Source organism: Dromiciops gliroides, chromosome 2, assembly GCF_019393635.1.
Source record: "Dromiciops gliroides isolate mDroGli1 chromosome 2, mDroGli1.pri, whole genome shotgun sequence".
Lineage (NCBI taxonomy): Eukaryota > Metazoa > Chordata > Mammalia > Microbiotheria > Microbiotheriidae > Dromiciops > Dromiciops gliroides.
In genome coordinates this window covers 548,588,101-548,614,290 of record NC_057862.1, presented here as the reverse complement: position 1 = coordinate 548,614,290, position 26,190 = coordinate 548,588,101, and the positions used below count along the sequence as shown (strand labels likewise).

At 39.4% G+C, this 26,190-nt stretch overlaps 1 protein-coding gene across 1 annotated transcript in view; it reads right to left on the bottom strand.

The window, feature by feature from the left end:
- Positions 1–1,982: 1,982 nt before the first annotated feature.
- Positions 1,983–26,190, bottom strand: part of LOC122742640 (two pore calcium channel protein 2-like) — a 62,934-nt gene continuing 38,726 nt past the window's right edge. The window contains exons 9-19 of the mRNA XM_043987023.1: positions 23,954–24,155; positions 21,610–21,754; positions 17,650–17,835; positions 14,509–14,573; positions 13,365–13,452; positions 12,321–12,390; positions 11,028–11,247; positions 8,451–8,541; positions 7,190–7,303; positions 6,769–6,887; positions 1,983–2,394 (exon numbers count right to left, since the gene is read on the bottom strand). Of these exons, the coding sequence (XP_043842958.1) occupies positions 2,249–2,394; positions 6,769–6,887; positions 7,190–7,303; positions 8,451–8,541; positions 11,028–11,247; positions 12,321–12,390; positions 13,365–13,452; positions 14,509–14,573; positions 17,650–17,835; positions 21,610–21,754; positions 23,954–24,155 (1,446 nt within the window). The 3' untranslated portion in view covers positions 1,983–2,248. The remainder of the gene's footprint in view (positions 2,395–6,768; positions 6,888–7,189; positions 7,304–8,450; positions 8,542–11,027; positions 11,248–12,320; positions 12,391–13,364; positions 13,453–14,508; positions 14,574–17,649; positions 17,836–21,609; positions 21,755–23,953; positions 24,156–26,190) is intronic.

Sequence of the window (26,190 nt, the reverse complement as noted above, 5' to 3'; positions counted from 1 at the left end):
CCTTTGCATAGAAAATCTCCCATGCCTGGCATGCCCATCCCCCTCACTCCTGCCTCATAGTATTACCAGCTCTCTTCAAAGTTCAACTCAGATACAGCCTCCCACTTGAGGCCATTCTTGGTTCCTTTAGGTATTAGGACTCTTTTTAAAAACCCACTACAATTTCATCCTCATGGGGAGGTTCTCTAGGCAATAATTTCCTCTCTCAATGCAGGTTATAGCTTCTCTGCAGTCTGAGAAAGTTTTCTGAGGCTGTGAGATGCCCATGACTTGCCTAGGGTCACAGGGGCAGTGAAGCCAAGTATCTTCTGCTTTGAGGTCAGTTCATCCTTCACTCCATGCTGACTCCCTAGCACCCCTCCTCTTCTCCCCCCTTTCTATTTCATCTATATTTTTGTATTTCCTTGTCTATGTGAATGTCATAAGGCTGCCTCACCCCCAGAAGAATGTAAGCTCCTTGAATTTGGCACTGCTTCTTCTTCTGCTGCTTCTTTTTTACTGCTTCATTTTTTGAGGTGAGTATGTGGCATAGAGGATAAAGTGCTAAGCTTGGGGTCTGAAGACCTGAGTTCAAATTCCATCTCAGACACTAGCTCTGTGATCCTGGGCAAGTCATTAACTTCTCTGAGCTCCAGTTTCCTTATCTTTAAAATGGAAATAATAATTGCACCTATCTCTCAGGATTGTTGTGACATCCACATGATAGGACAAAGTACTTTGCTTGAAATTGATTGTATTGTATTGATTGTATTGTGTATATTGACTGTAGAAATATTAGCTATTATTTGTTTTTTCTTTGCATTCCTGGGGTCTAGCACAATGTCTTCTGCACAGTAGGCATTTATTAAGTGTTTGGTGAATGGAATTGGATCCTACACAGCTGTGCCAAAGTAGGAAGTTCCTACTGTTATATCATTCAACAAGCATTTATCAAGCACCTACTATGTGCAAGGCACTGTGCTGGGCCATGGGGATGGAAAACAAGGTCACTGCCTTCTAGGATATTACAGTCTAATGGGAGTCGGAGCTGGGTGGGGGAGTAGAGAAGGAGAAGCATCTGAAATGCTTCCTTGGGTTGAGTGCATTAGTCCCCAGCAGGAATTCACAGGATCCCCTGAGGTTACCACTGCATACCAGAAATGAGAAGAGAATAAACTTTTGCAATGTCTGCCGACATGGGATTGGTCCTTGCCTACTGGGCATCAAGTGTGGTCTTCATGCCCTGCCTCTTCCAATTCATACTTAATATACAATATTAAAAGGCAATCTTGATAACCCAAATTGCCATTCCTGACTATTTGTCCTTGTGGAGAGGAAAAATGATACATTTTTTTTAAAAAAAAAAAGAACAATCAAACAGAAAATGTTTTTCATTAAATCATTTTTCTGGAGTCAAGAACACCTGAGTTCAAATCCAGCCCTTAGACAATTACTAGCTGTGGGACCCTGGGTAAGTCACTTAACTTTGTTCTGCCTCAGTTTCCTCATCTATAAAATGGGAACAATAATAGCACCCACCTCCCAAGGTTGTTGTGGGGATAAAATGAGATAATATTTTAAAGTGCTTTATCAACCTTAAAGTGCTATATAAATGCTTGCTATTATATAATTATTTGGAAAAATCTCCCAGTTCATAGGTACTAAAACCAATAAAAGAATCACCAAAGACTAAGAACAGGTCAGATTTTAAGAAACCAAAAGGAACAGTTTTCAAAACTAACCATAATGTAATCTCTACATAATTTTATTTCCACATTGATATTTTCCTTCATATATAAATCAACACTCTCTGTAGGAGCTACTGTGCTAGAAAATATTCCATTAATTATTTAAATACTTTTAAAATTCTTGGAATGTAATGTTCTATTTAGTAGGATAGAAGAAAATTATGTAAAATAAACTACTAGAATTTTATATACACATTGAAATAAAATTCCATATATATACATACATGCACAGTAAGTGCCATTAATAATCCCTGCCTCAAATATTCCTTATTTGTTTTCAAAGTTTCATTTCAATTTCAGGCAAAATAGCTGTACAAAGTAAAAGGCCTTAGGTGGGCTCTGAGCTAAAAGGTTATCACTTCACCCAAATCTCAAAGAAAAGTTATTTCCCAACCTCCTCAGCTAGCTGCCTTTTAGCAGACTTCTTGAGAACACAAAGGGGAAATCCCCAAATATCATGTACAAAAAAAAAATTATACCACTCATCATATTTCCAACTGTGTTCCCTTTGTGATCTTTGACTATGCAGAATTTTCAAAGGTTGGATTCTTCGGATACATATCACTGGGTGAAAGGTTCAAAATCTCATCCAAGGGAGGTCCCTCATCTTCTGGAGAGATTTCAGATTCAAACATCCGCTGTAATAATGCATCTACTGTCCTATATCCTGGGAGGAGGAGAATGAGTGTTGAATTTTCATTTTTACAGTTGCTGGAGTCAAACATGATTCAGATGTTCCCTGATCAAACATCATTTGCTGAATTAGGCCAAATAAAATGCTCTGAATCTACTTAATCAAAACTAAAACAAAAGAATCAATATAAATAGCAAGTGGTGACTCAAAAGTCACCTTCCACACATGGTGCATCTTGCTCCATGTAACAAAACCTGCCAAACCCAGACTGAACTCACACTTAAAAGCACAAGAAAATCACCCCAAAAAAAGGCTTCTTTGAGGATGAAGGAATCATCAGCATCACTGCCAATCACCATCACATAGGGCCTTCTTTCAGGTTTGCTCCGCCAATTGTTTGTGTTGGTCATCGCAATAAATGTTTATATCCTCACAACTTGATACAACAAACATTTAAGTACCTACTATGTGCCAGGCACTGTGCTAGGCACTAAGGTTACAAAGACAAAGGAGAAAAAATAATTTCTCTGTCCTTAAAGAGCTACTTTAGTAATAACTTACTTTTTGCAGCTACTCTTAATAGGCTATGCATCTTTGGAACTATCTCATTTCATATTAACCCTTCACATTCTTTAGACACAGAGGGCTATATGACTAAGTTATCTATGAGCCATTAATCCATTCATTATTGTTTAGGGTAATTCAGTGTCTTTTTTTTAAATGAAAAACTAGCTAGAAGATTGATATTATATAATTTCTTTCCACATAGTAAAAGACCAAAGAATTCCTATCAAAATCAAAACAAAATAAAGACTTTTAGGGATACTAGGGGAGTTAAAGAGGAAAGAGTTGTAGAGACCTATTAACAGACCAGCCTATGTGGTGTGATCTGAGGAACAGTGAAAGAATACCTCTATCCAAAAATAAATAAATAAATAAATGTCTGCCATTAGAGATTCACTCCTTTGAGTTAAGGCTAGAATCCCCTACTAACATGAAAAAAAGTCCTTTCAACAAACACTAAAACCTAACAAGGAATATTTATATCAGACCATTTCCTACTAGAGTCAGTTAAAACCTGACTGGGGTGGGAGTAAGGTAGAGGATGCAGATATGGTACACTGGGCCCAACTGGGGCACTAAAGGAAAAGGCCTTGGGAAGCCCTAAAAGCCCTGAGTACAAGAGAATGAGGAGATAAACATCACAAGTTAGAAGGATGCTAAAAGGGGAGGAAAAGTCACCAAACACCAACTATACGTTTAGCAAACAACCACTGAAGATCAAATCTAAACCCCAGCTAGGGTTCTCAAATGTCTGAGAGGCAACTGACTATGCCGATATATATGTATGTATGTATGTATTTTTGGTGAGGCAATTGGGGTTAAGTGATTTGCCCAGGGTCACACAGCTAGTAAGTATTAAGTGTCTGAGGCCAGATTTGAACTCAGGTCCTCCTGAATCCAGGGCCATTGCTCCATCCACTGAGCCACCTAGCTGCCCCTAGGCTGATATTTTATAAAAGAATGAAATTACCTGATATCCACCCATTCCCCCATGCCTGGAAGGCTCTCCCTCCTCCATTTCACCTACTGACTTCCCTGGCTTCCTTTAAATTCCAACTAAAAACTCACCTTTTACAGGAAGCCTTCCCCAACTCCTCTTAACTGTAGAGCCTTCTCTCTATTATTTCCTATTTATCCTGTGTATAGTTTGCTTTGTATATACTTGTTTGCATGTTGTCTCCCTCATTATATTGTGACCTCCTTAAGGGCAGGGACTGTCTTTCCCTCTTTTTGTATCCCCAGATGGATACTTAGAACAGTGCCTGGCATATGGTAGGTGCTGAATAAATCTTTATTGCCTGATTGATTGGATGAGGAAGGAATATGGACTCAGGAATCACTTACATCTTACTTTAAATAATAACCCAGGAATAAAGTTTATGGGGAAAAATAATAAAACAAAGAAAAATAGAAGAAAATACTATATTAAAGATGTTTACTTTGTTCTCCCTCCCACCTGTACCTTCTACTGGCTCCTTTGTTCACAAAAATGTTCCCATTTTTCACATATTAGAAAAAAAACCCTTACTTGACCCTGACATCCCCTCAAGCTACTATCATACAGCTCTTCTACCTTTCACAGTGAAATTCCTGAAGTGATGTCCACTCATTGTCTCCACTGCTTCACTCACCACTTCAACCTGGAGGAATCTGACTTCCGATTTGGTCACTCTAATGAAACTGCTCTCTCAAAAGGTCATTTCTTTATTTCTAAAGCTAAAGGCCTTTTCACAGTTTCACCTACCTTGACCTCCCTGTAGCATCTGACACTGGACCAATCGCTCATTCTTCCTTCCTCACTTTCTGTGACTCTGCTCTGTTTGGTTCTCTTCCTACCTGTCTGGCCATTCCTTTTCAGTTTCTTTTTCCAAATTAATTTTTCTCCTCTCATTCTCTAAGTGTAGGTACTTCTCAAAGATCTGTCCTTAGCTTTCTTTAATACCCTGTCTCCCTTGACTAACTCATATATTAGACTAATGGTTTCAAATGCCCCCTCTATGAAAGGCAATCCCATATTTATACATACATCCCTGATATGTCCCTGGAGTTCAAGTTGTACATTTCAACTACTTGGAAGACATTCCTATATAGATGTCTCCTGGGTTCCTCTAAAGCGATATAGTTAAGATGAAAAAAACCCTCAGCATCTTCCCCACCCACAACCTACTAAATTTCCCTATTTATCTGTTCTCCTTCCAATTTGCCCATCTCTACTGATGACACTACCCTCCTCCTAATTACTAACACCTGTGAAACATCTTTGTTTTTTTTTTTCCTGGTCACTTTTGCTCCCCATATCCAATCAGCTGCCAATTTTGATCAACTTCACCTTTAGAATCTCTCTTATATCCAACTCCTCTCTATCTTCATATCCATTACTTCTTCATAAGACAATTATAACAGCCTCCTAACTGGTATCCCTAACTCCAGAATTTACCATCCCAATTCATCCATCACACCTATGAAAATCATCTTCCTAAGAACAGGTAGGACCTTGCCACTCTCTCTCAAAAACTATCAGTACTTCTCTATTGCTCATAGGATACATTTTAAGGATGAAGACATAAGGCATTTGTTTTCCTTAGGCTTGCATTTAAGGCCTTCCACAATTTGTCTCCCACATAACATTCCAGCCTCATGTCACACTGAGAAGCATTGCACTCCCTGCATGCTATGTTTCAGCCCAACTGGAACATAGAATTTTTCAGTCCCATCTTTTAGTTTCCCAACTCCATGTAGGTTCCCCATGTGCGCACACTAAGAAAGAAGTGGATAAAAACCATTTTTCAGACTATCACATACAGCTAGGTAGGCAGCTCAAATAAGTCCATCGTCATTTGTAATTGATACAGCAAAGGGACAAAAACTAGACCTAGAACTCAACAGGCCAAGAACTCTTAACCTTTTTTTCTGTTATGGACGCCTTCAGCAATCTGACAAAGCCAGTGGAGCCTTTTCAGAATAATGTTTTTAAATACTTAAAATAAAATGTGTATGATTACAAAGGAAACCAATTATGTTGAAATAATTATCAAAATATACTTTTTTAAAAAACAAGTTTATATGCCCCAGTTAAGAAACATTTCTTTGGATATCTCCTTTGTCCTCGTCACTTCCTATTCTTACTCTTTTCTCTGTACATGTTGTATATACTCCTTCTCTGTGGAATGTGTTCTTCTTGAGGGTAGCAACTATGTCAATTTGGTCTCTTTATCCCTAGTGCCTAGCAAAGTATCTTGTATCTAGAAGGTCCCTAAGAAAAGTTGGTTGAATTGAAAATTGTATTTGGGAAATTGCATAGGGCTTTCAGTGATCTCAAATTGGTGGCTTTCATAACGACCTTTCTCTTTAATATCAAAATTCTCCCATGGATGCTATATGGTTATGAATCAAAGAAACAATGATCTAGGGAGAATTGCAAATGACAACTCAGAACATAATAAGTATTCCTGGTGAGCATAAGTAAGCAAGCTGCAGCAAGCTACCATTGTACTTACATGTGAGAAATAACATTTTTTTAAAAAAAGACATTAACTAAGGAAGCCTATGACTGGAAAAGAAAATAACTGGCTGGTCAGATAGGAATAATAAACAACAGACAGACAGCCCAAATGGTTCATTCAGTAGCTTAAAGTTCAAAGGGCCAAAGGATGAGTTCTGTCAAATTGGATAGATCCCCAATGGATGATTGATGGGGAAACATGAACAAGAATCATACAGGATCAGAGCTTTAGAGCTGAAGGAGTCTTGGAAGTCACCTAATCCAATCCCCTCGTTTTACACATAAGGAATGTAGCTCTTCACTGATCAAGCTTCCTAGCTCCCAGAGAGGTTAGTACTCACTTTTTGAAGCAATTCGGAAGAACAATCCTTTTGAGCTTTGCTTTTTTGTTTCTTCACCATTAAGATCATTTTCACTTGTTTCTATGTTGTCTATAAATTGTGCATCAGAGACATGTTCCCTGTTAGATAGAAACAAACACAATGTGAACTGTCAAGCATTTATATTGACAGTATATTTAGCCATCTATAGACTCATTCCACTAAAGTACAATTCATAGTATCATTTGTTAAAGTCCAATTATTTATATGCATCTATCCATATATCCATCCATTCAAGTATTTATCAAGTACTTCCTAAGTGCATAGCACTGTGAGAGGTACCCTCGGGGGAAATGTGAATTTTAAACATAGGTAGGTTAATATATTAGAAGTACCTTTTACCTCCAGAATTCAGAGAAACTTAACTAAACAGATTACTCACTCTTGAATTCCCACACCCAGCTCTTGAATTTTCTTCTCAATTGTAGTTTCTATTTCACTTTTTTCTAATGAATACTCCACAAAGAAGGCCTCCAAAATGAATGCCACAAAAATACTGTGATGGAGAGAAAAACAAAAGGTATTATATAAACTATTATCACTTGTGGTTTCCCGAAAAGAAAGACACTAAGACATAGGAATGTATTGGAGCCCACATCAAATTAGGCTATTGCCAAGGAAGGCCCAGAAAGGGGCCTGGGTCTTATAGTCAGGGTTTTTTCCTCTCCATCCAATTTATACGGTGAGCATTTAATTCACAAAGAAAATATGAAAAGATAGCTCTCAAGTAGAGGTTAGAAAACTTCCACTCTCTGGAAATCTTGTAGAGAAATGTGTTCAATTAAATCACCTCTAAAGACCTTTCCAACTCTGATTCCAGAAGGTTAGTCCTCATTTGAAATTATTTATAACTAGGTCTTTAACAAAATAATAACAATGCTGTAGTATTTACAGAAAAGGTTGGAATGTACAGGTGATCAAAACTTTTTTTGTTGACTTGCTTCCACTTTTCTTACCACTTCTATAACTACATATTGGTCGGGATTATTTATTTCATCTTCCACAACTTCCACAAATATACTCATGTCTTCCTATTGTCCTATCTCTTTCTTCCCTTTTGTGATTAAGTTTTTTCAGAAGGCTGTCTATAATATGTCCCTCCACTTCCTTTCCTTTCAATGTCTTCTTAATTCTCTGCAATCCAGCTTCCTATCTCATCATTCAACCTAAATGATTCTTTCCAAAGTTACCAATGATGTCTAAATTGCCAAAGCCAATGGTTTTTTCTCAGTCCTCATTCCATTCAGTCTACAGAAGACAACAAAGGGGCTAAACTAGGGTCACCTACAATATTTCTTTTCCTCCTAACTTCACTTCAGGGTCTTCCTCTCTTATTGACAAATTTACCAAGAGAATCTTAGGAACACATTCTGTTCTACTCATTCAAACACTGAAGCACTTGCTATGTATAAGGTGTGTGTCATTCACTATGGAAGACATAAAAATGGACAAGACAGTCTCTGTCATCAAGGAACAGCTAATCCAATAGGAAAGGACAAATCATGTCCAGAAAGAACCATAATACAAAGATAGGATGTGATGTGTCATTAAAGAGGTATAAATAAAGTGTGATAGGGCTCAGAGACAGGAAGAGATCCAAACCCTTTTACCAAGTTCAGGTAGAAGAGAACTCATGAACTTACTTAACAATGAGGATGACGACCACAATATGGAAAGCAATGAAGAATAACTTTGTAGCCTGATGAGTTACAAGGGCAAAACCATCAGCGAAAAGTATGACGTTAAGGAAGAAAGAAAAAAAAAGATACCCAAAAAGATCAGTTTTCTGATCTATTAAAAAAAAAAAAAAGGTAAGGGGGTTGAGCTGGATGATCTCTATGGTCATCCTTCTTTGGAACAATCTTTGAATCTATAATCAAGGAAACTCAGTTTTAATGTGTAGAGACATTAGAAGTCTCCCTGCTTTAATTAAATTCCATTCCCAAATTTTGTTGGTATATATTAAAAAGAGCACAAGATCTAGAGCCTGAAGACCAGTGTTTGCAACTCATCTTTTTGTGTGTGTGATCAGGACCCTCACTACTGTGAGATTTAAAATTGGATATCAGATCATAATCTCATTCCCCTCACTCCAGTGGCTTTTCCCAACCTTTTCATCCTTCCTCAGACTTCCCACAGTTTCCTCTCTCCCTTTTTAGAAGGCTATCTATAGTAAGTATCTCTACTTCCTTTCCTTTCAATCTCTTTTTAATTCTCGGCAGTCCAGTTTCCTACCTCAGCATTCAAACTAAATGGTTTGCTCCAAAGTTACAAATGATGTCTAAATTGCCAAATTTCATGGTCTTTCCTCAGTCCTCATCCTTCCTGACCTCTCTGAATCTTTTGACACTGTTAATTACCCTTTTCTCCTTTATACTCTTTTCTTTGTAGGTTTTCATGATGCTATTCATTCCTGGTTCTCCTTCTATATATCTGATCACGCCTTTTCATTCTCCTTTGAATGTGTCTTCATCCAGGTTGTTCCAGGGCTCTGACCTGGGTTTTTCTCTTCTTCCTCTATACTATTTCACTTGGTGATCTTATCATCTCCCATGGATTCAATGTCAATCTCTTTGCAGATGACTCTCAGATCTACTTTTCCAGCTTAACTTCTTTCCTGACCTCTTGGCTCATATCTGCAGCTGCCTATTGACATCTTGAACTGCATGTCCTGAAGACATCTTAAACATCATATGTCCAAAACTAAACTCACTAACTTCTCCCTCCTTTCTTTGTTGTTTGTCCTTCATTCTTGAAGAGGACCGTGACATTAGGGTGATGTCGTGACTTGTACTGAATTGGATTTTAAGTGAGGAAGGGCTCTGCAAGGTCACCAACCTCACTCTCTCCTCCAGAGACATTTGGGTCCAGTGGCAAGATATACATCAGGATGACTGAAGATGACCCCAGATGTTTAAGGCAATTGGGGTTAAGAGATTTGCCCAGGGTCACAGACCTAATAAGGTCTGAGGTGAGATCTGAACTCAGGTCCTCCCAACTTCAGTGCTCTATCTGGGTACCACCTAGCTGCCCCTACCTTCTTTCTAACTTCCCTATGAATGCCAGGGGTATCACCATTTTCCCAGTCACTAAGGCTCACAACCTAGGTATCATTCTTGACTCTTCACTCTCTCTCACCATCACCAGGCCCATATCAAATCATTTCTATCTTTGCACCAACTCTCTTGTGTGCCCCCTTCTCTCTCTGACACTGCTACCACCCTAGTGAAGGCCCTCATCACCTTACTCCTAGACTTATGTAACAGTCTTCTAGTTAGTTGACCTGCCTCAAGTCAGTCCCCACTCCAGTCCATCCTCCATTAAACTATGATCTTCCTAAAGTGCAGGTCTGACCACCTCACCCTCCAACTAGATACAGTCATGTGATTCCCTATTGCCTCCAGGAGCCCATATAAACCCCTCTACTTGCATTTTAAAGCCCTCCACAACCTGCTGTTCTACCAGTCTTTTCACTCCATGCTCCCTTCAACATACACCATGATTCCGTAGCACTGGCCTCCCTCCTGTCTCTCACCCCTAACACTCCATCTCTGGACTTTGAGATTTTTGCTGGTTGTCCTGCATGCCTAGGATTCCTTCCATCTTCATCTCCATCTCCTAGTTCCTCTGTCTTCCTTCAAATCTCAGCTAAAACCACAACTTCCACAGGAATCCCCTCTAATTCTAGTGCTTTCCCGCTGAGATTATCTCTAATTTACCACGTACATATACATATTTTGTCCTTACGTGGTTGTTTACATGTTGTCTCCTCCATTAGACTGCGAGCTCCTTGAGATCAGGGACTGGTTTTTGCCTTTCTTTGTATTGCTAGCACTATGCACAGTGTCTGACACATAGTAGGCAATTAACAAGTGCCTGTTGACTGATTAGCCTTAGGCAAGACATTTGACTTCTTTTGGGCCTCGGTTTTCTTGCTTGTAAAATGAGGAGTGAAATAATTGATCTCTAAGGTTCCTTTCAGGTCTAAATTTATAATTCTATGCTCTTATGTACTTCTGAGACTACCAATGACTTAATTCAATATAGGGCCTTTCTATATGTCATAGTAAATAAAATACTTGGTCTTCCTATTAGCTTTAGGTGTAAATCTAAGCTAAAATTCAGAAAATAATTCTCCAATGGATAGCAGTCTCTTGGTCAGACTCTCTCGAATTTATACCTCCTGATGATGCCCTCCCCTAATTTCATAGAAAGGATATCATGCCACTGATTTACCACAGTGAGCTCCACCAGTATGATGAATGAAGAGGCAAGGTCGTTGAAATTATTCTTACAGTAATTGCTTCTGGCAAATGCTGAATCTTTCAAGGCTGTGTTTCCACAGTCCAGAGCATGAGGATCTGTGGAACTCTCCGGGAAGAATTGTATTTTGTTCTGGAATAATTCCATCCCAATGATAGCAAATATATAGTACACCACCTGGAAAGTGAGTCATTTGAATCATTCATATCCAACAAGATGGTGAACATTGGAAGAATTATGTTGCAAGAAACCCTAGCTGGGTAACTGGGTAGTCTGGTTTATAGTAAACCAAAGGGAATACATGGGAAATTGGTGGTAGTGGCTTCAATTTGAACTTTTTTTTTTTTATTAAGGCAATTGGGGTTAAGTGACTTGCCCAGGGTCACACAGCTAGTAAGTGCCAAGTGTCTGAGGCCGGATTTGAACTCAGGTATTCCTGAATCCAGGGACGGTGCTCTATCCACTGCGCCACCTAGCTGCCCCTGAACTTATTTTTAAAAAGAAAAGTCTGATAACCATTTAGCCATTTAGTAGCTAATAATGGCATCATAATGATGATGCTAATAACAGTAATAACAACTATAACAATATAACCTGATCCTTCCTACCTTTCTAGTCTTCTAACACTTTACTCCCCAACACATACTCTTCAATCCAGTGCCACAGACCTTCTGGCCATGCCATGAACAAGACACTCCATATTTCAGCTCTAGGCATTTTCTCCAGCTGTTCCTCATGCCTGGATTGTTATCTCTCCTCCATTCCACTAATTAACTTTACTAGCTTCCTTTAAGGCCCAACTAAAATCCCTTCTTTAATTAGAAGCCTTCCTAATGCCTCTTAGTTCTACTGCCTTCCCTCTGCTAATTACTTCCTGTCTATCTTCATAATCATCCTTTGAGATGATGTTTATTAGTATCCTCATTTTATAGTTGAGGAAACTGAGGTTAAGTGACCTGCCAAAGGTCACTTAGCTAGAGTGTCTGAAGCAGGACTCAGATCTAAATATTTCTGATTCCAAATCTCTCCATCCATTACACTGTGATATTGCTAAATAACCAATTGATATAGAAATTTGATCCAAGATTTAATCTTCTGTAAAAAAAAATAGGTTCTATAAACTATCCAACTGTAATCGTTTTAAATAACACTGCCTTTCTTTTCTTTATCTAAATGTTCTCAGGAGGATAGCTCTCGGGAACAGGAATGTATGTGACACTTTCAGATTAAATGTTACCAAGCACACTTACCAAAACAAGTCCACCAAATGTCAGCATCGTAGGGAAGATATTAATTAAGGTTGTCATTATGATCCGGAATCTAAGGTCAAACAAATGTTTCAAAGCTATAGCAAAGATCAGGGTAGCAATGGGTATCAAGGTATGTAAAGAAAATGCAAGAAGATTCAGCTGCTGGCGTGGGGCAGAAAAGGGCACGGGATCAAAAGTAAATGCAAAAAGGACCTGAGAGATATGCAGAATTTGAAGTGCCAGAAACATGGATTGTCAAAGTGTCAAACAAAGGGGCTGGCAATCGAGATCGAGGTAGTTGGAGAGCAAATTCAAAATACCAGCAGCCAGGAAAATACCCAGGGTTTGGGACAGCTTGCTCTCCAGCCTCAGCTGACTTTATTCCCCTCTCATTTTTGATGAAAAACAATCCTGAGGAGTCCTGAAAGATGACTGAAAACTTTTGGCCAGTGGTGATTGTTGAATCATCGAATGGCCACAGTTCTCTAGCAGGAACATCTCACAGATACAGATCTGCCCAAGCTCCCTGGTCGTTTCTGTCTCTAGAGACCCCAGCTTCTGCATTCCTTACTCTAAAAGTAGCAAGCTTTCTATGTCACAAAACTAGACTGGTGGTATCAGCCACTCTCTCTTTTTCAAAAATGCCTCATCAGCTTGTTTCTAAACAAACTCACCTCTTCACCTATCCCCTTATTCTCCCTTCCTACACCCCTGCCCCCATCCACCATTCCTATTCATTAAATTGAGTGTATTTCCATTTCCAATGCAAGAATATTTTCAGCACAGGATGTTCTCTTTCTTATCTGAGAACAGATATTATGTACCAGGCTCAGCTTGAACAGTTTTCTAATAGACCCAGGATCAGATCAAGCACCAACCTCACCACTAACTTGTTTTGGACAAACCACTCCCCCTTTCCAATCTTCTGTCCCTTCATCTATAAAATCAGTGATTTAAACTGGATGATCTCTAGGGTCTCTTCCAGTTGGAACATTCTACGATGTAACTCTGCCACATATTACTCCTTTTAAGTTTTTTTCTTACCTCTGAATGCTGTCAACAATCCTTATAAGCCGGAGAAGTCTCAATATAAAGACAATGTCCAGAATCTGTTGACTGTTATATTCAGTGGCTAGAAAACAACACACATCTGGTGATTTGTCATTATTCTTTTGCTTATTCATTAACAAAATCTGAACTTTTATTGGTATTAGGGGATAATTTGTAGAATCACAGGATTTAGGGCTGGAAGGGCACCTAGAAGTCATTAAATCCAATCTCCTCATTTTACAGATGAGGAAACTAAGGCTCCAAGAGGTCATGCCACGGGTCATGCAACTAGTAAGTATCTGAGGCAGGATTAAAACTCAGGTGTTCCTGAGCCAAGTCCAGCACTCTATCCACTATGCTACACAAGTACCTCATGTTTTAGAATAGGACTAGATTTGATTCCTCCTCTCACCATGGAGGTGAGCCTGGATTCTCAAAGGCTGTCAGTGAAGTATAAGTTTTGGCAATTGCAACCCAGATGGAAAGGCTTCAAGTATGGACCCAGGGAGACTGTAAGTACTTCATTTGAGGACCAGCCTCGTTCAATTCTAACTTCTGAGACACTTCCAGTTCTATTTCCATGATCCCTATGAGCCCACAGGCATTCCTATGTTCTCCAGCAACTTATGAAGATAGAGGGGAACAACTGTGGCATTCCCAACTCCCTCCATCAGACATTGTATATACTGGGCGTGGTACCCTCCCTCGTGTGATGATCCATATAGCAGTAGGGCACAGCTGTGAGGATTTGATCATTTAGTCTAACCCAGGCTGCCTTCTATAAAGGCACTTCTGCTGAATTTCTGCCCCACATCTCTAAGGGTGTGGTTGAGATTCCCATGCCTTACAATGACCATTTTCTGATTCTGAACTACTTGACCCTAAGTAGAGAAAGCTTAAGCTTCTAGTCCAATGACCAGTTTTTGTAGTACCAGAGAAGGAAATTTTAACATGGCAGCCAACTAGATGTAAACCCAATAAAAAATTTAATCAGCCATGGATTGGAAGAGATTAACTATCCCTTAAAAAGTAGAGCTTTTGCCTTGGTTGAAGGCTGCTTTTGTGTGTCTAAGGCTAATAACTGTCTTTCAACATCAAGAGTCAGGCAATAGTAACAGAGAAATGATGTGGGGCTTACCTGACTTAATTGCAGCATTGACAATTGTGGCCATCAAGGCTGCGATAATGATTAAAGTATCAAACCTAAGGGAATGGAAAAGAAATGAATGGAATGTCATTATGTTAGAATGTAAGGAAAAAACATTCAATACAAAAGTCCAAGATTCATTTCCTGTGTTAAGGGGCACTCACTTCAAACCAAAAAGATTCCTAAATAGCTACAACAATGTCCAAACAATCTGATTTTCTGATTTCAAGAAAAAACTAAAACTTATACAAGAAATGAAAAAAATTATCATATTCAGGTCTAGCACTTAGGACTAATCATCTACAATGGACTGATTTATTTGACACATATCATGAGCGGTTCTTCCAATGAGAAAAAAAGAGCTGATCTAGAGTAACTCCTATAAATATGTGCCCTGTGTAGACAAACTGTCTGTTTACTCTTGGTCTTCAAAGAATGTCTTCTGAGGGAAACAAATGGCTAGAATTTTATGACAGATGACTGCTCCTAAGCGCTGCTTTTGAGCTCTAAGAAAAATTGCAACATTTGCAGAGAGTATGTCTAGTTAGTCGGTCTATAAACATTTATTAAGTGCCTGCTATAGTCCAGGGGCACCTAGGTGGCTCAATGGATAGAGAGCCAAGCCTGGAGTCAGGCAGGACCTGAGTTCAAATCCAGCCCCAAACATTTACTAGCTGTGTAACCCTTAGCAAGTCATTTAACTCTGTTTGCCTCTGATTCTTCATCTGAAAAATGTGCTGGAGAAGTAAATGGCAACAAACTCCCTCCAGTATCTTTGCCAAGAAAACCCCAAATGGGGTCACTGAAACAATTCGACAATAGCAACACTATTGGCAAGGCACTGTGCTAAACACTTAATCTAGTCCAAGATGGCTGGGTTGGCGATGAGCCCTGATAAAGCAAAGTAGATATAAAATGAATATGTTATACAAAGTATGATACAGAGAGAGTGTATAGAGATAAGAGATAGTGTCCAAAGAATGGCATGGAGAGATAATGAGCTAGAAGACAAAGCCATATCCATTAGCTTCAACCCAATACAGCTCTGTTTTGGGGACCTTGGGCTAGTCACTTCTCTTCTCCAGGTCTCAGTTTCTTCATCTGTAACATGAGAAAACTGCATTAGATGACCTTTAACCTCCCTATTTGCTCTAGGTCCTACAATCCTACAAATATCAATCAATGAGGTGGTAGCTATAAAGATTAAAACAAAAACCTCAAACTCTACAACAAAATTATGAAGAGCTGAAGCTGCCAATCACTCAGCATGCAATGGGAAACAGTGATATTCAGAATTCTGCAGGAGCATGGGACACATAAGGGACTCTGTAGAAGGTCAAAGGTAGATAGATTGGGATCAGCTTGTCATAGAGAAAGATACTTAGTTAGGTAATCAATAAATTGGATCCCTGAGGACCACAAACAGAATCGAGAGGCTGAAAATTCAATGGAATCTAATAGTGGCTTGGTATTTAGAAAAGACAGAAACAACACAAGAGGCAGCAGCATTGATTCTGGCATTCTGTGCTCACACTATGAAGTGTTAAGACAATATTGTCATTGGATCACTAGACCAAGGAATTGTTGTAGATATCATGTATCTTGATTTCAGGGAGGTATCTGACAGAGTTTTTAAGGATATACATGTGGTCAAGAGATGTGGGCTAGAAAATATTAATTTGGATGTATCCAGAGCTCACCGAATAAACCATTACCCAGTGTTGATTAATGGATTTATGTCAACCTGAAAGGAACTCTAGCAATTCTCCAATAGGATTCTAGTTAGCCAATACTTTTATCAACAACTTAGAAGGAGTGAGAAGCATGTTGGTCAAACTCACTTAAGAAAAAAAAAAACATGATGGGGATAGTTATCACAATGGATAAGAAAAGTAGGATCCAAAATTCTACCGGGAAAGTGATTGACTGGAATAAGATAAAACCAACCAGATAAAATTTAGTAGAGGATTTAGAGGTAAAGTCCTATATTTATGTTTTAAAAAATTAAATCACACAAATGAGAGACTGAAAAAGAGAGCTGCTATAAAAGTTTATGGTCAGAGGTAGCTTTCACGGGAACAAAGGAAGCAATAATCCCATTATATAGTCTCCCTGTGCTCATCAGACCTCACCTGGAATAATGTGTTCAGGACAGGGAGCCCCATTTTAGGAGGGCTGCTGACAAATTAGAAGGGCCTAAGGAGGGTGACCGGAATACCAAGGGTCCCAGGAACCATATCTTCAGGAGAATGGTTAAAGAAACTTAGAAATGTAGTCTAGAAAAAATAAACTTAGTGCTGTCTTCATGAATTTAATGGCTATGATACAGCAAAGGAAATAGACTTATTCTGTATTGCTCCAGAGGGTATAGACTAGTCAGTAGAAGTGGCAGTAGAGGAAGATTTCAGATCATTCTAAGCTTAAAAAGTTGTTCAACAACTGTCCAACAATGAAGAGAATTAGTTCATGAAGTAATGAGTTCCCAGTCCCATGACATATTCAAAGCTCAGGCTGAATAACCACCCGTGAAGAATATTGTAGAGGGTCCTTTCCCTGGGGAAGTGGCGAGATTTAACCTCTTTTTGGAGATGGGCTTCTTTTGGCAGTCTGGTGAAGTCTGTAAATCCCTTCTTGGAATAATATTTTTAAATACATAAAAATACTTAGGATGATAAAGGAAACAATTATATTGAAATACAGTTACCAAAATATTTTTTTAATATGTTTAGGAACCCATGGTTGAGAACCTCTGAACTAGATCCATAAGGTCTTTTTTCAACTTTAAGAATCTATCAATTCTATTCCCTACAGTGATGTTAGATTTTAGTCACATTGTCAAAGCCTGAAATGGAATTGGGTCATAAGATTTTTACTTAACCAGAAGGTTTTATGGATAAGCTTTAAATCACAAGACTCGCCAACTGTAATGAAACAGATGATAAAATTTAAGAATAGTTAAAACTAGGAAACAAACAAGTTTCTCTTTTCCCTGCTTTCTATCTTCCTGTTCCCCACTCCCATCCCCTTCCCATCTGTCTGTCTGTCTGTCTCTTTCTTTCATACACATACTCACTCACACACACACACACACACACACACTCTTTCTCCAAAGGAAGGGATATCAACACTTACCAGTTCCAGAACCGATTCCTTGCAAAAAATATCCTGGGTTCATAGGTGTACAGCTTCAGGACTATTTCAATAATATATAGAGAAAGGAAAACCCATTCTGCATAGGAAATTAATGGATGTTTCTCATCCAAAGCAATAAATACAGCATTTATTATGATAATTACATCGTAAATCCAGACAAACACCCTGGCATGGGAGTTGGTGAGAGATGGGGGAGAAGGAAAGAGAGAGAGAGAGAGAAAAAAGATACTGTCATTAAACTTGTTCAACAGGCCTCAATATACAATGTCTTTGGATTATTTTAAGAAGACTTCTTTGTCTTCCACCTAGACCCTTCTGCCTATCCACAGCAACCTTGGCTTTGCCAAGGACAAATAGCAGAGCCAGGATTCAAACCCAGGTCCTCTGGTTTGAAATGCAATGTTCTTTTCACCAGCCTGACTGCCTCTCTCCAGCTTCTTTTCACTAGCAGTAAGGATGCTGCTCTTTTTATTTATTAATTTATTTATTGGGGCGGGGGGGGGGGGGGGCGGTGCTGTTATTTGTAACAAAATAAAAACCAAAGTTTAGCAGTACTAAACTTACCTTTCTCAGTCCTTGAATTGATGCACACTAGGGCTAAACTATTGCTACTTTTTTATGATAAAAGAAATTTGATGAACAAATATAAAATTAAGAGAAACATTTACTTATTTAAAAAACTAAGCTGGGGGCAGCTAGGTGGCGCAGTGGATAGAGCACCGGCCCTGGATTCAGGAGGACCTGAGTTCAAATGCGGCCTCAGACACTTAACACTTACTAGCTGTGTGACCCTGGGCAAGTCACTTAACCCCAACTGCCTCACCCCCCCCCCCAAAAAAAAAAACCCTAAGCTGGGGGCAGCTAGGTAGCACAGTGGATAAAGCACTGACCCTGGATTCAGGAGGACCTGAGTTCAAATATGGTCTCAGACACTTTACACTTGCTAGCTGTGTGACCCTGGGCAAGTCACTTAAACCCTCATTGTCCCACAAAAATAAATAAATGAATGAATGAATGAATGAATGAATGAATAAATAAATAAATGCATGAATGAATGAATGGATAAATAAATAAATAAATAAATAAATAAATAAATAAATAAATAAATAAATAAATAAATAAATAAATAAGCAAGCAAGCAAACTCTTTTTCAGTATGTCTAAAGCCTCCCTTCATATCCAGAAAGGTGAAGGTAACATATGTAAGGCTTCCAAAGCTTAGGCAAGGATGAGGTGGGAGGGAAAGTCAGAGTAGAAGCTCATACTAGGTTGACAAAGAGTTGCCTGTTCTATGTACTTGCAAGTAATTAAAATTGCCTTTTAAAAAATAGCAAGTTTGAACTACAGGATAGATTGGTTTTCCTTTTCACTGATATGAATCCATGAGCTCATAATGTTTTGTCTCAGAGGTAGTGAAGACCTCAGAAGTCATCTAGCTCAACCTACAACTCTACAGAAATCTCAAAAACATTCTTGACATATCGTCTCTAGCCCAAGCTTGAGGACCTCTGGCAATAGGGAACTCACAACTTTCTGAAGCAAACTTTTACACATTTGAACAGTTTTCTAATTCTTAGAAAGCTTCTCCCTTATATTAAACCTAAATCTACCCCTGTTACTTCTAGTTCTGCCCCCTAAGGCTAAGCATAACAAATCATATTCTCTTTCTATGTGGCAATTTCTCAAATATTTGGAGATGCTATCCATGCCTTCCCATACATCTTTTCTCTCAGTTAAACATCCCCAGTTCTTGAAAACAAAATAGATGTGTGGTAATTGAGGAATGACTAATAAATAAGTTACAGTACTGAATTATAAGAAAGGGTATGATGACTATAGGGTGGCATGGGAAAATATATGGATTGATGTATGATATATATCATCATGTAAGCAAAGCCAGGAAAATTACATGTGTAATGACTACAATACATAAATGGGGGGGCGGCTAGGTGGCGCAGTGGATAAAGCACTGGCCCTGGATTCAGGAGTTCCTGAGTTCAAATCCGGCCTCAGACACTTGACACTTACTAGCTGTGTGACCATGGGCAAGTCACTTAACCCCCACTGCCCCGCAAAAAACAAACAAACAAACAAAAAAAAAAATACATAAATGGAAGAAAAATCACCAAAGAACAATGAAAACTAAATGCTGTTAAATTATAATCACCAACCTTGGTCCCAAAGAAGAGATGTGAGAAAACATTTCTTTGTGGTTTCTTTATTTCATTCTTTAATATAAAGGACAGTTTTCTGAGAAAAGTTGGAGGGATGGAAAAGATAGGAATAGACAAGGATTGGACCCATGTTTTCATTGGGATAGGGAACTCCCAAGTGAGGAAATTCTCTCCACCAATGTACATTGGGGAAAATGTATATAGTGGAAAATGTAGATGACATAAAAGCAAAAGATAACAATAAAATGTATTAAAAATAAATATCTCCAGTTCCTTCAACTCATTTGGGAAAATGGAAAGTGAACAGAGAATACCATCCAGGTTTTTTAATGCTGAATAGCTCTCACTGGCTAGAAATTGTCACAGAAAAGAAATGTGTCCTGGCCTATAACAGATTCCCAGAACCTACATGCCTCTTAAATCTAAATATTCAACTAAATACTTAATTCCTCCAGTTTCTCAGAGCTCAAAATGTACTATCGTGCCCCATACCCTTTAACTGAATTTTAAACACAATGTTGGGGGCAGCTAGGTGGCTCAGTGGATAAAGCACCTTGGATTCAGGAGGACCTGCATTCAAATCTGACTTCAGACACTTGATACTTACTAGCTGTGTGACACTTACTAGCTGGGCAAGTCCCTTAACCCTCATTGCCCCGCCAAAAAATAAATAAATATAATAAAAATAAATAAAATAAAAATAAAAATAAACACAATGTCAACAAGAATACAAATCAATACCACAGTTTTATTGGATTAGAATGAACTTCGGGGCAGCTAGGCGGCACAGTGGATAGAGCACCGGCCCTGGAGTCAGGAAGTACCTGAGTTAAAATCCGGCCTCAGACACTTGACATTTACTAGCTGTGTGACCCTGGGCAAGTCACTTAACCCCCATTGCCTCACTAAAAAAAAAAAAAAAAGAATTAGAATGAATTCTATTATCACAACCATTTTATAAGTATGAACCCTACATCTGGGGAAATGTCAGATATTTTTCCTTTATTCAATTAATGTTTAAAAACATACAAACATATAGGTATCACAACAACATAATAGTTTATTTCTGAACATTCTTTCTGAGTAAATATATAAATTACAGTAATAAAAGATAGCCCAAATTTTTAAATTCATATATGTGTGTGTGCATACACACAATAGCCTGCCATTTTTCTTCCTCAGACAAAGCTAATTTTCTGAGAAATAACAATAGTTGCCATTTATAAGGTATCAGTACTTATAAAGTGCTCTATACACATCTCATCTGATCTTCATAGCAACCTTTTGAGATAGGTACTGCAGGAATTATTATTCCTACTTTACAGATGAGGAAACTGAGGGTCATAGAAGTAAAGTAATTTGGCCAAGATCATACAACTCATGAATTTTGGAGTTATAAGAAGCCTCAGTTTGAATTCCACTTCTGTGTCCAGCACCTTTTTTCACTACACTACATCAGAGGTAACTTACTTGTAAACTCCAGCACTTAAAACACTAATGGCCTTCCGTTAAATCCAGTGGTCATGAGAGAAAGAGACAGAGAGACAGAAAAGAGAGACAGAGGGAAAGAGATAGAAAGAGAGACAGATAAAGAGGAGGAGAAAGAGGAGGAGGAATGGAGAGGATACAGGGAGGGGAGAGGGGCACCCCATAAAGTGAAAAAGGGCAAAGGAATAAGGGCCAGAAATGTTAATACTAATGTTAATCATAAGAAAGCACCTCTCATCATCACTACCCCTCTCCCCAAGAAGCAAAAACTAACTTACCTGTGCTGAACTACTTTTTGTATAAAAAGACTTCCTGAAGACTTATATATGTGAGGCATCCAGATCTCCAGGGGATGTCTTTTAAGCTTCAGAGTAATCACTTTAATGTTCAATAGATCAGCTAATCTTAAAAAGCACTTTTTGTCTGCAATACAAAAATGACCCCAGATATTCATGGAAGGATCCACACCAAGGTCAACTGGTAAAATCTAAATCTTACATAGAGGAAGGATGGGGAAGGGGGTTCATTATACTACCCTAAATTAGCTAATGTAGATTTTTAGAGTTGGAAAGACAGGACTATTTCTAATGGGTAGAAGCTGGTGATCTTTAGAAATCATCTCATTTAATCCTTTCATTTTATATGAGAAAAAACTAAGGCCCAGAAATGTGACCTGGCCAAGGTCATATACCTAATTCATGACAGAATTAGGATTAGAATCCAGGACTTGTTATTTCCAATACAATGTTATCTGTACCATATCATTCTTTTTTTATACATGTATGATTATGTACAACATTACCATATTTGTCATTTTGTACAAGAAAACTTGAATGAAAGAAAAAAATGAAAGTAAAAATTAGCATGCTTCAGTCTGTGTTCTATCAATATCAGTTCTTTCTTTGGAGGTGGATAGTATGCTTCATCAATAGTCCTTTAGGATTGTCTTGGATCACTGTATTGTTGAGAATAGTCAAATCATTCACAGTTCTTCATCACATGTCATTCTTACTACAATTATTTAGTCAACTAACATTTATTAAGTAGCACCTATGTTCCAGGTACCATGCTAAAGACTGGAGCATCAGATTCACTAGTGGCAGAGAAAGCACTCCCGTTTGCCAAATGGCTTGAAGTGTGATTTGGGGGGCAGCTAGGTGGCGCAGACACCAGCCCTGGAGTCAGGAGGAGTTCAAATCCAGCATCAGACACTTGACACTTACTAGCTGTGTGACCCTGGGCAAGTGACTTAACCCCAATTGCCTCACCAAAAAAAACAAAAAACATGAAGTGTGATTTGGGTTATCCATGACATACTTTAGCCAGATTGATCCTATCATGTTGCCCTTCTGCTCAGAAACCTTCCCTGACTCTCTGTTGCCTGCAAGACAGGGCCTAAATTCCTAGGTCTGTCTGCTGAGGCCCTGCATGATCGGGCTCCAACCTACCTTTGCAACCTTGAATCCCACTATTCCCCTCCATAGCTCTTTACAATAGCCTTGTCTATTCACCCAGGTATAATTTGTGCCTTCATGCCTCTACACATGCCATTGCCATATCCAGACTCTTGTCCCCTCCCCCACTATCCAGTTCTTGCCTATAATTTATGCAATCATAGAACATCAGAGTTAGAAGGCAAGACTGAGGTCATCTGATCTGAGCCGTACATGGAACCCATCACAAGTTACAAGAAATCAACCCGACTCCCCTTCAGGTGCTTCAGGAATAGGTAACTCGCTACCTACCAAGGTAACTCCTTCCAATTTGGGGCAGTTCTATGGTTAGGATATTTGTCCTTAGAATGAGACAAGAATTAAATGTCCTATAGCTTCTCCCCATTGGAATTGGTCCTGATCTCTCAGGCCAACCAAAACAAATCCACTCCCTCTTCCACATGACAACCCATAAAATACTTGAAAGCAGTTATCACATCCCTCCTAAGGCTTCTCTTCAGCCATAAAGATCCTCCCAATTCATTCTCTTTCATTCTTCTCCCAGTCCTGGTCCTGATTTCGAGATTTCTAAGCCAGTCTTCTCTACTGCTGGTTCATCCTAGAACTTCCCTTGGCACTTGAGGCCTCCTTGCCCAATAACATACCATCCCTGTGACCCACTCATCTTGGAATATTCCTCTACAAGGCCCGCCTCCTTCCCCTATTGCTGAGTTTCTCTTGAAGTCTCCATTTTGTGGAAGGGCTGAGGCTGGCCAGCCTTTGTTCTCCCCAACCCTATCCTTATTTCTTACTCTCTGGACCTATCTTCCCCTTAATCCACCCTTCCCACTCCCACCCCACCCCACCCCACCCCACCCTACCAACCCCCTTGTCAACTCCTTTTTTTCTTTTGTCTTTCCCCCTTAGAATGTAAGCCCCTTGAGTGTAGGAACTTGGCTTCCTGTCTTCTTGGGCCTTTCTTGCTCTGGATCTATGATCCTCATATTCATGGGTAGCTATTCCCCTCACAATCCTGGTTGTCCTTCTGCTCTCATGCTCTCGCCTGTCCCACAATCACCCTGTCAGAGTAGACTTGAATCTTCAACATTGTCCCTCACCTCTCCTCATCCCTTTTATAAGGATTAAGTGCAGGGCCAAAGGGCTGCTTTATTAATTTATGAGTACTCACCCACATATCCCTTCTGTTTCTCATCGGATATCCTCAAAAGGAGCTCCCGGTGGGAATTGCTGATGTTAGGTGCCAGTATCTTTACTAACTGTTTCCAGTGGGCTTCCTTAACCACAAACTCTGTGCCCTCCTTGGCCTTCAGAATGTTGAAAGCATTTATCATTTTGTGACGTTTCATGTAAGCCAGTTTGCGAATCTCATTCTAAAAAACATGGAGAATTTTTTTTTTTAAGAGGAAGACAGGTTCATATTTAACTAGCCTTGTGGTAACTCTGTGATCCAGCCCACCTGGTCTTCTCTTTGTTCTTCACCTGTGGCTCCTTCCCCCATCTCTGTGTTTTAGCACCAGCCACACCAGTTGCCTGAAAGCATTCCCCCCCTGTTTCAGAGAGCCTCTGTCTTCCTTTAGGATACACTATCTTCTCTGAGAAGCCTTTCCTGATGCCTCCGACCTCTAGTCCCCTCCCTTCCAAATGATCTTGGGTGTAACTATTTTGTATACATTTGTATTTTATTCAATGTATATTTATGCTATTACATATCTATTTATGTATTTCTCTATATAATTGTTGTTTCCCCCAACAGAATTCCTTATCACTTACAATTTGTTCCATTCTTTGTACTTATTTTCTCAGTTCCCAGCATATTGTTGGTATTTGATAAGTACTTGATGGACTGATACTGACACAGAAGCAAAGGAGAAACAGAAACTGGTCCTATGTCCATGCGTGATGAATAATGACTCCCTCTGTGCCCTGCGTATACTCACTCCTCCCCCTTTGGCATAAACAGAAGCCATCTTACCTGTGTTCAGTGTACATGTAAGCTCTTGTAAAGGCTGACACTTTAAAGGGCTGAAACAGAGTAGCAGATGACAGGTAGCTTAGCTTAGGCCTCATCTATTCAGTAAGGGAGAAGTGTAAATAAAAGAAAATCAGGAATGTTTCTAAGAGAAAGCCCTTGAATTAAGTTAGTTGGGTCAGGAGGGAAAGGAAGAAGACAGCTTGGGAAGTGAGGCTGGGTGAGTTAACCCTGAAGTTCAGAAATACTGGCTGTGGAGACCAATAGAACGGAAGCTCCTTGAGAGCAGGGACTGGCTCACTTTTATATTTGCATCGCCAGCACCTAGCCCTCATGGTGGACACTTAATAATTAATTCATAAAGAAGAGCCAACTAAGTGTGCAAGGCATCATTCTAACAATGTTCAGGACAGTAGTACCTGAAGTTATGCCTAGAGAGTGTGGTAAAATATGAAAGTTTTTAACAGTCGGTTAGGATAACTGAAAGACGCCAGTTTTTCAAGGACCACCCTTTTGGGGAGGAGATGAACAGTCCGACTGCTGCGCATGTCAGACTGCCTGCCGGGTACAGTCCGCCTGCTGCGCATGTCAGACTGCCTGCCGGGTTTTTTTAGTGAGGCAACTGGGGTTAAGTGACTTGCCCAGGGTCACACAGCTAGTAAGTGTTAAGTGTCTGAGGCCGGATTTGAACTCAGGTACTCCTGACTCCAGGGCCAGTGCTCTATCCACTGCACCACCTAGCTGCCCCTGACTCCAAAATTCCACACGCCCTACCATCCACAAAGTTCAGGCCAAGTCGAACGTATGAATAAAGAGCTTAAGAGTATGATTGGCAAATTATGTACTGAAACCCATTTGAAATGGCCTGATGTTCTACCATTGGCATTATTCTATCTACGAAGTAGACCAAGAGGAGAACTTCATATATCTCCTTATGAAATGCTTTTTGGTCACCCTCCTATCCAAGCTAAAACTTTTTCCCCAGTTTATACATCACTGGTGGGAGGTGATACTTCTGTTGCTTCCTATATACAGGAATTACAGACCAGGCTACGTGAACTCCATGAGGCAGGAGCTGTGGTCCAGGCAGGACCATTAGACTTTTCATTGCATAACTTCAACCCAGGAGATAAAATATATGTAAAGAATTTTCAGAGAACCAGTGGAACTCAACCTGCCTGGGAAGGACCTTTTCAGGTATTATTGACAACTCCTACTGCCATTAAAATTGGTGAAAAAGACTCATGGATTCATTGCTCTCATATAAAGCCTGCACCATTCATAGGTGAAGAGATTTCAGATAGACCTGAGGTAGACGCTAAAGAGGTAAAAACCCTAACGATAGCAACTGTTAAAGAGCAAAGAAAGTTCAGAGGAAACAGGCAGTTCCCATTTAATAATCCCACTGATCAGTTAAATGCTTTGGGACTCAGTCT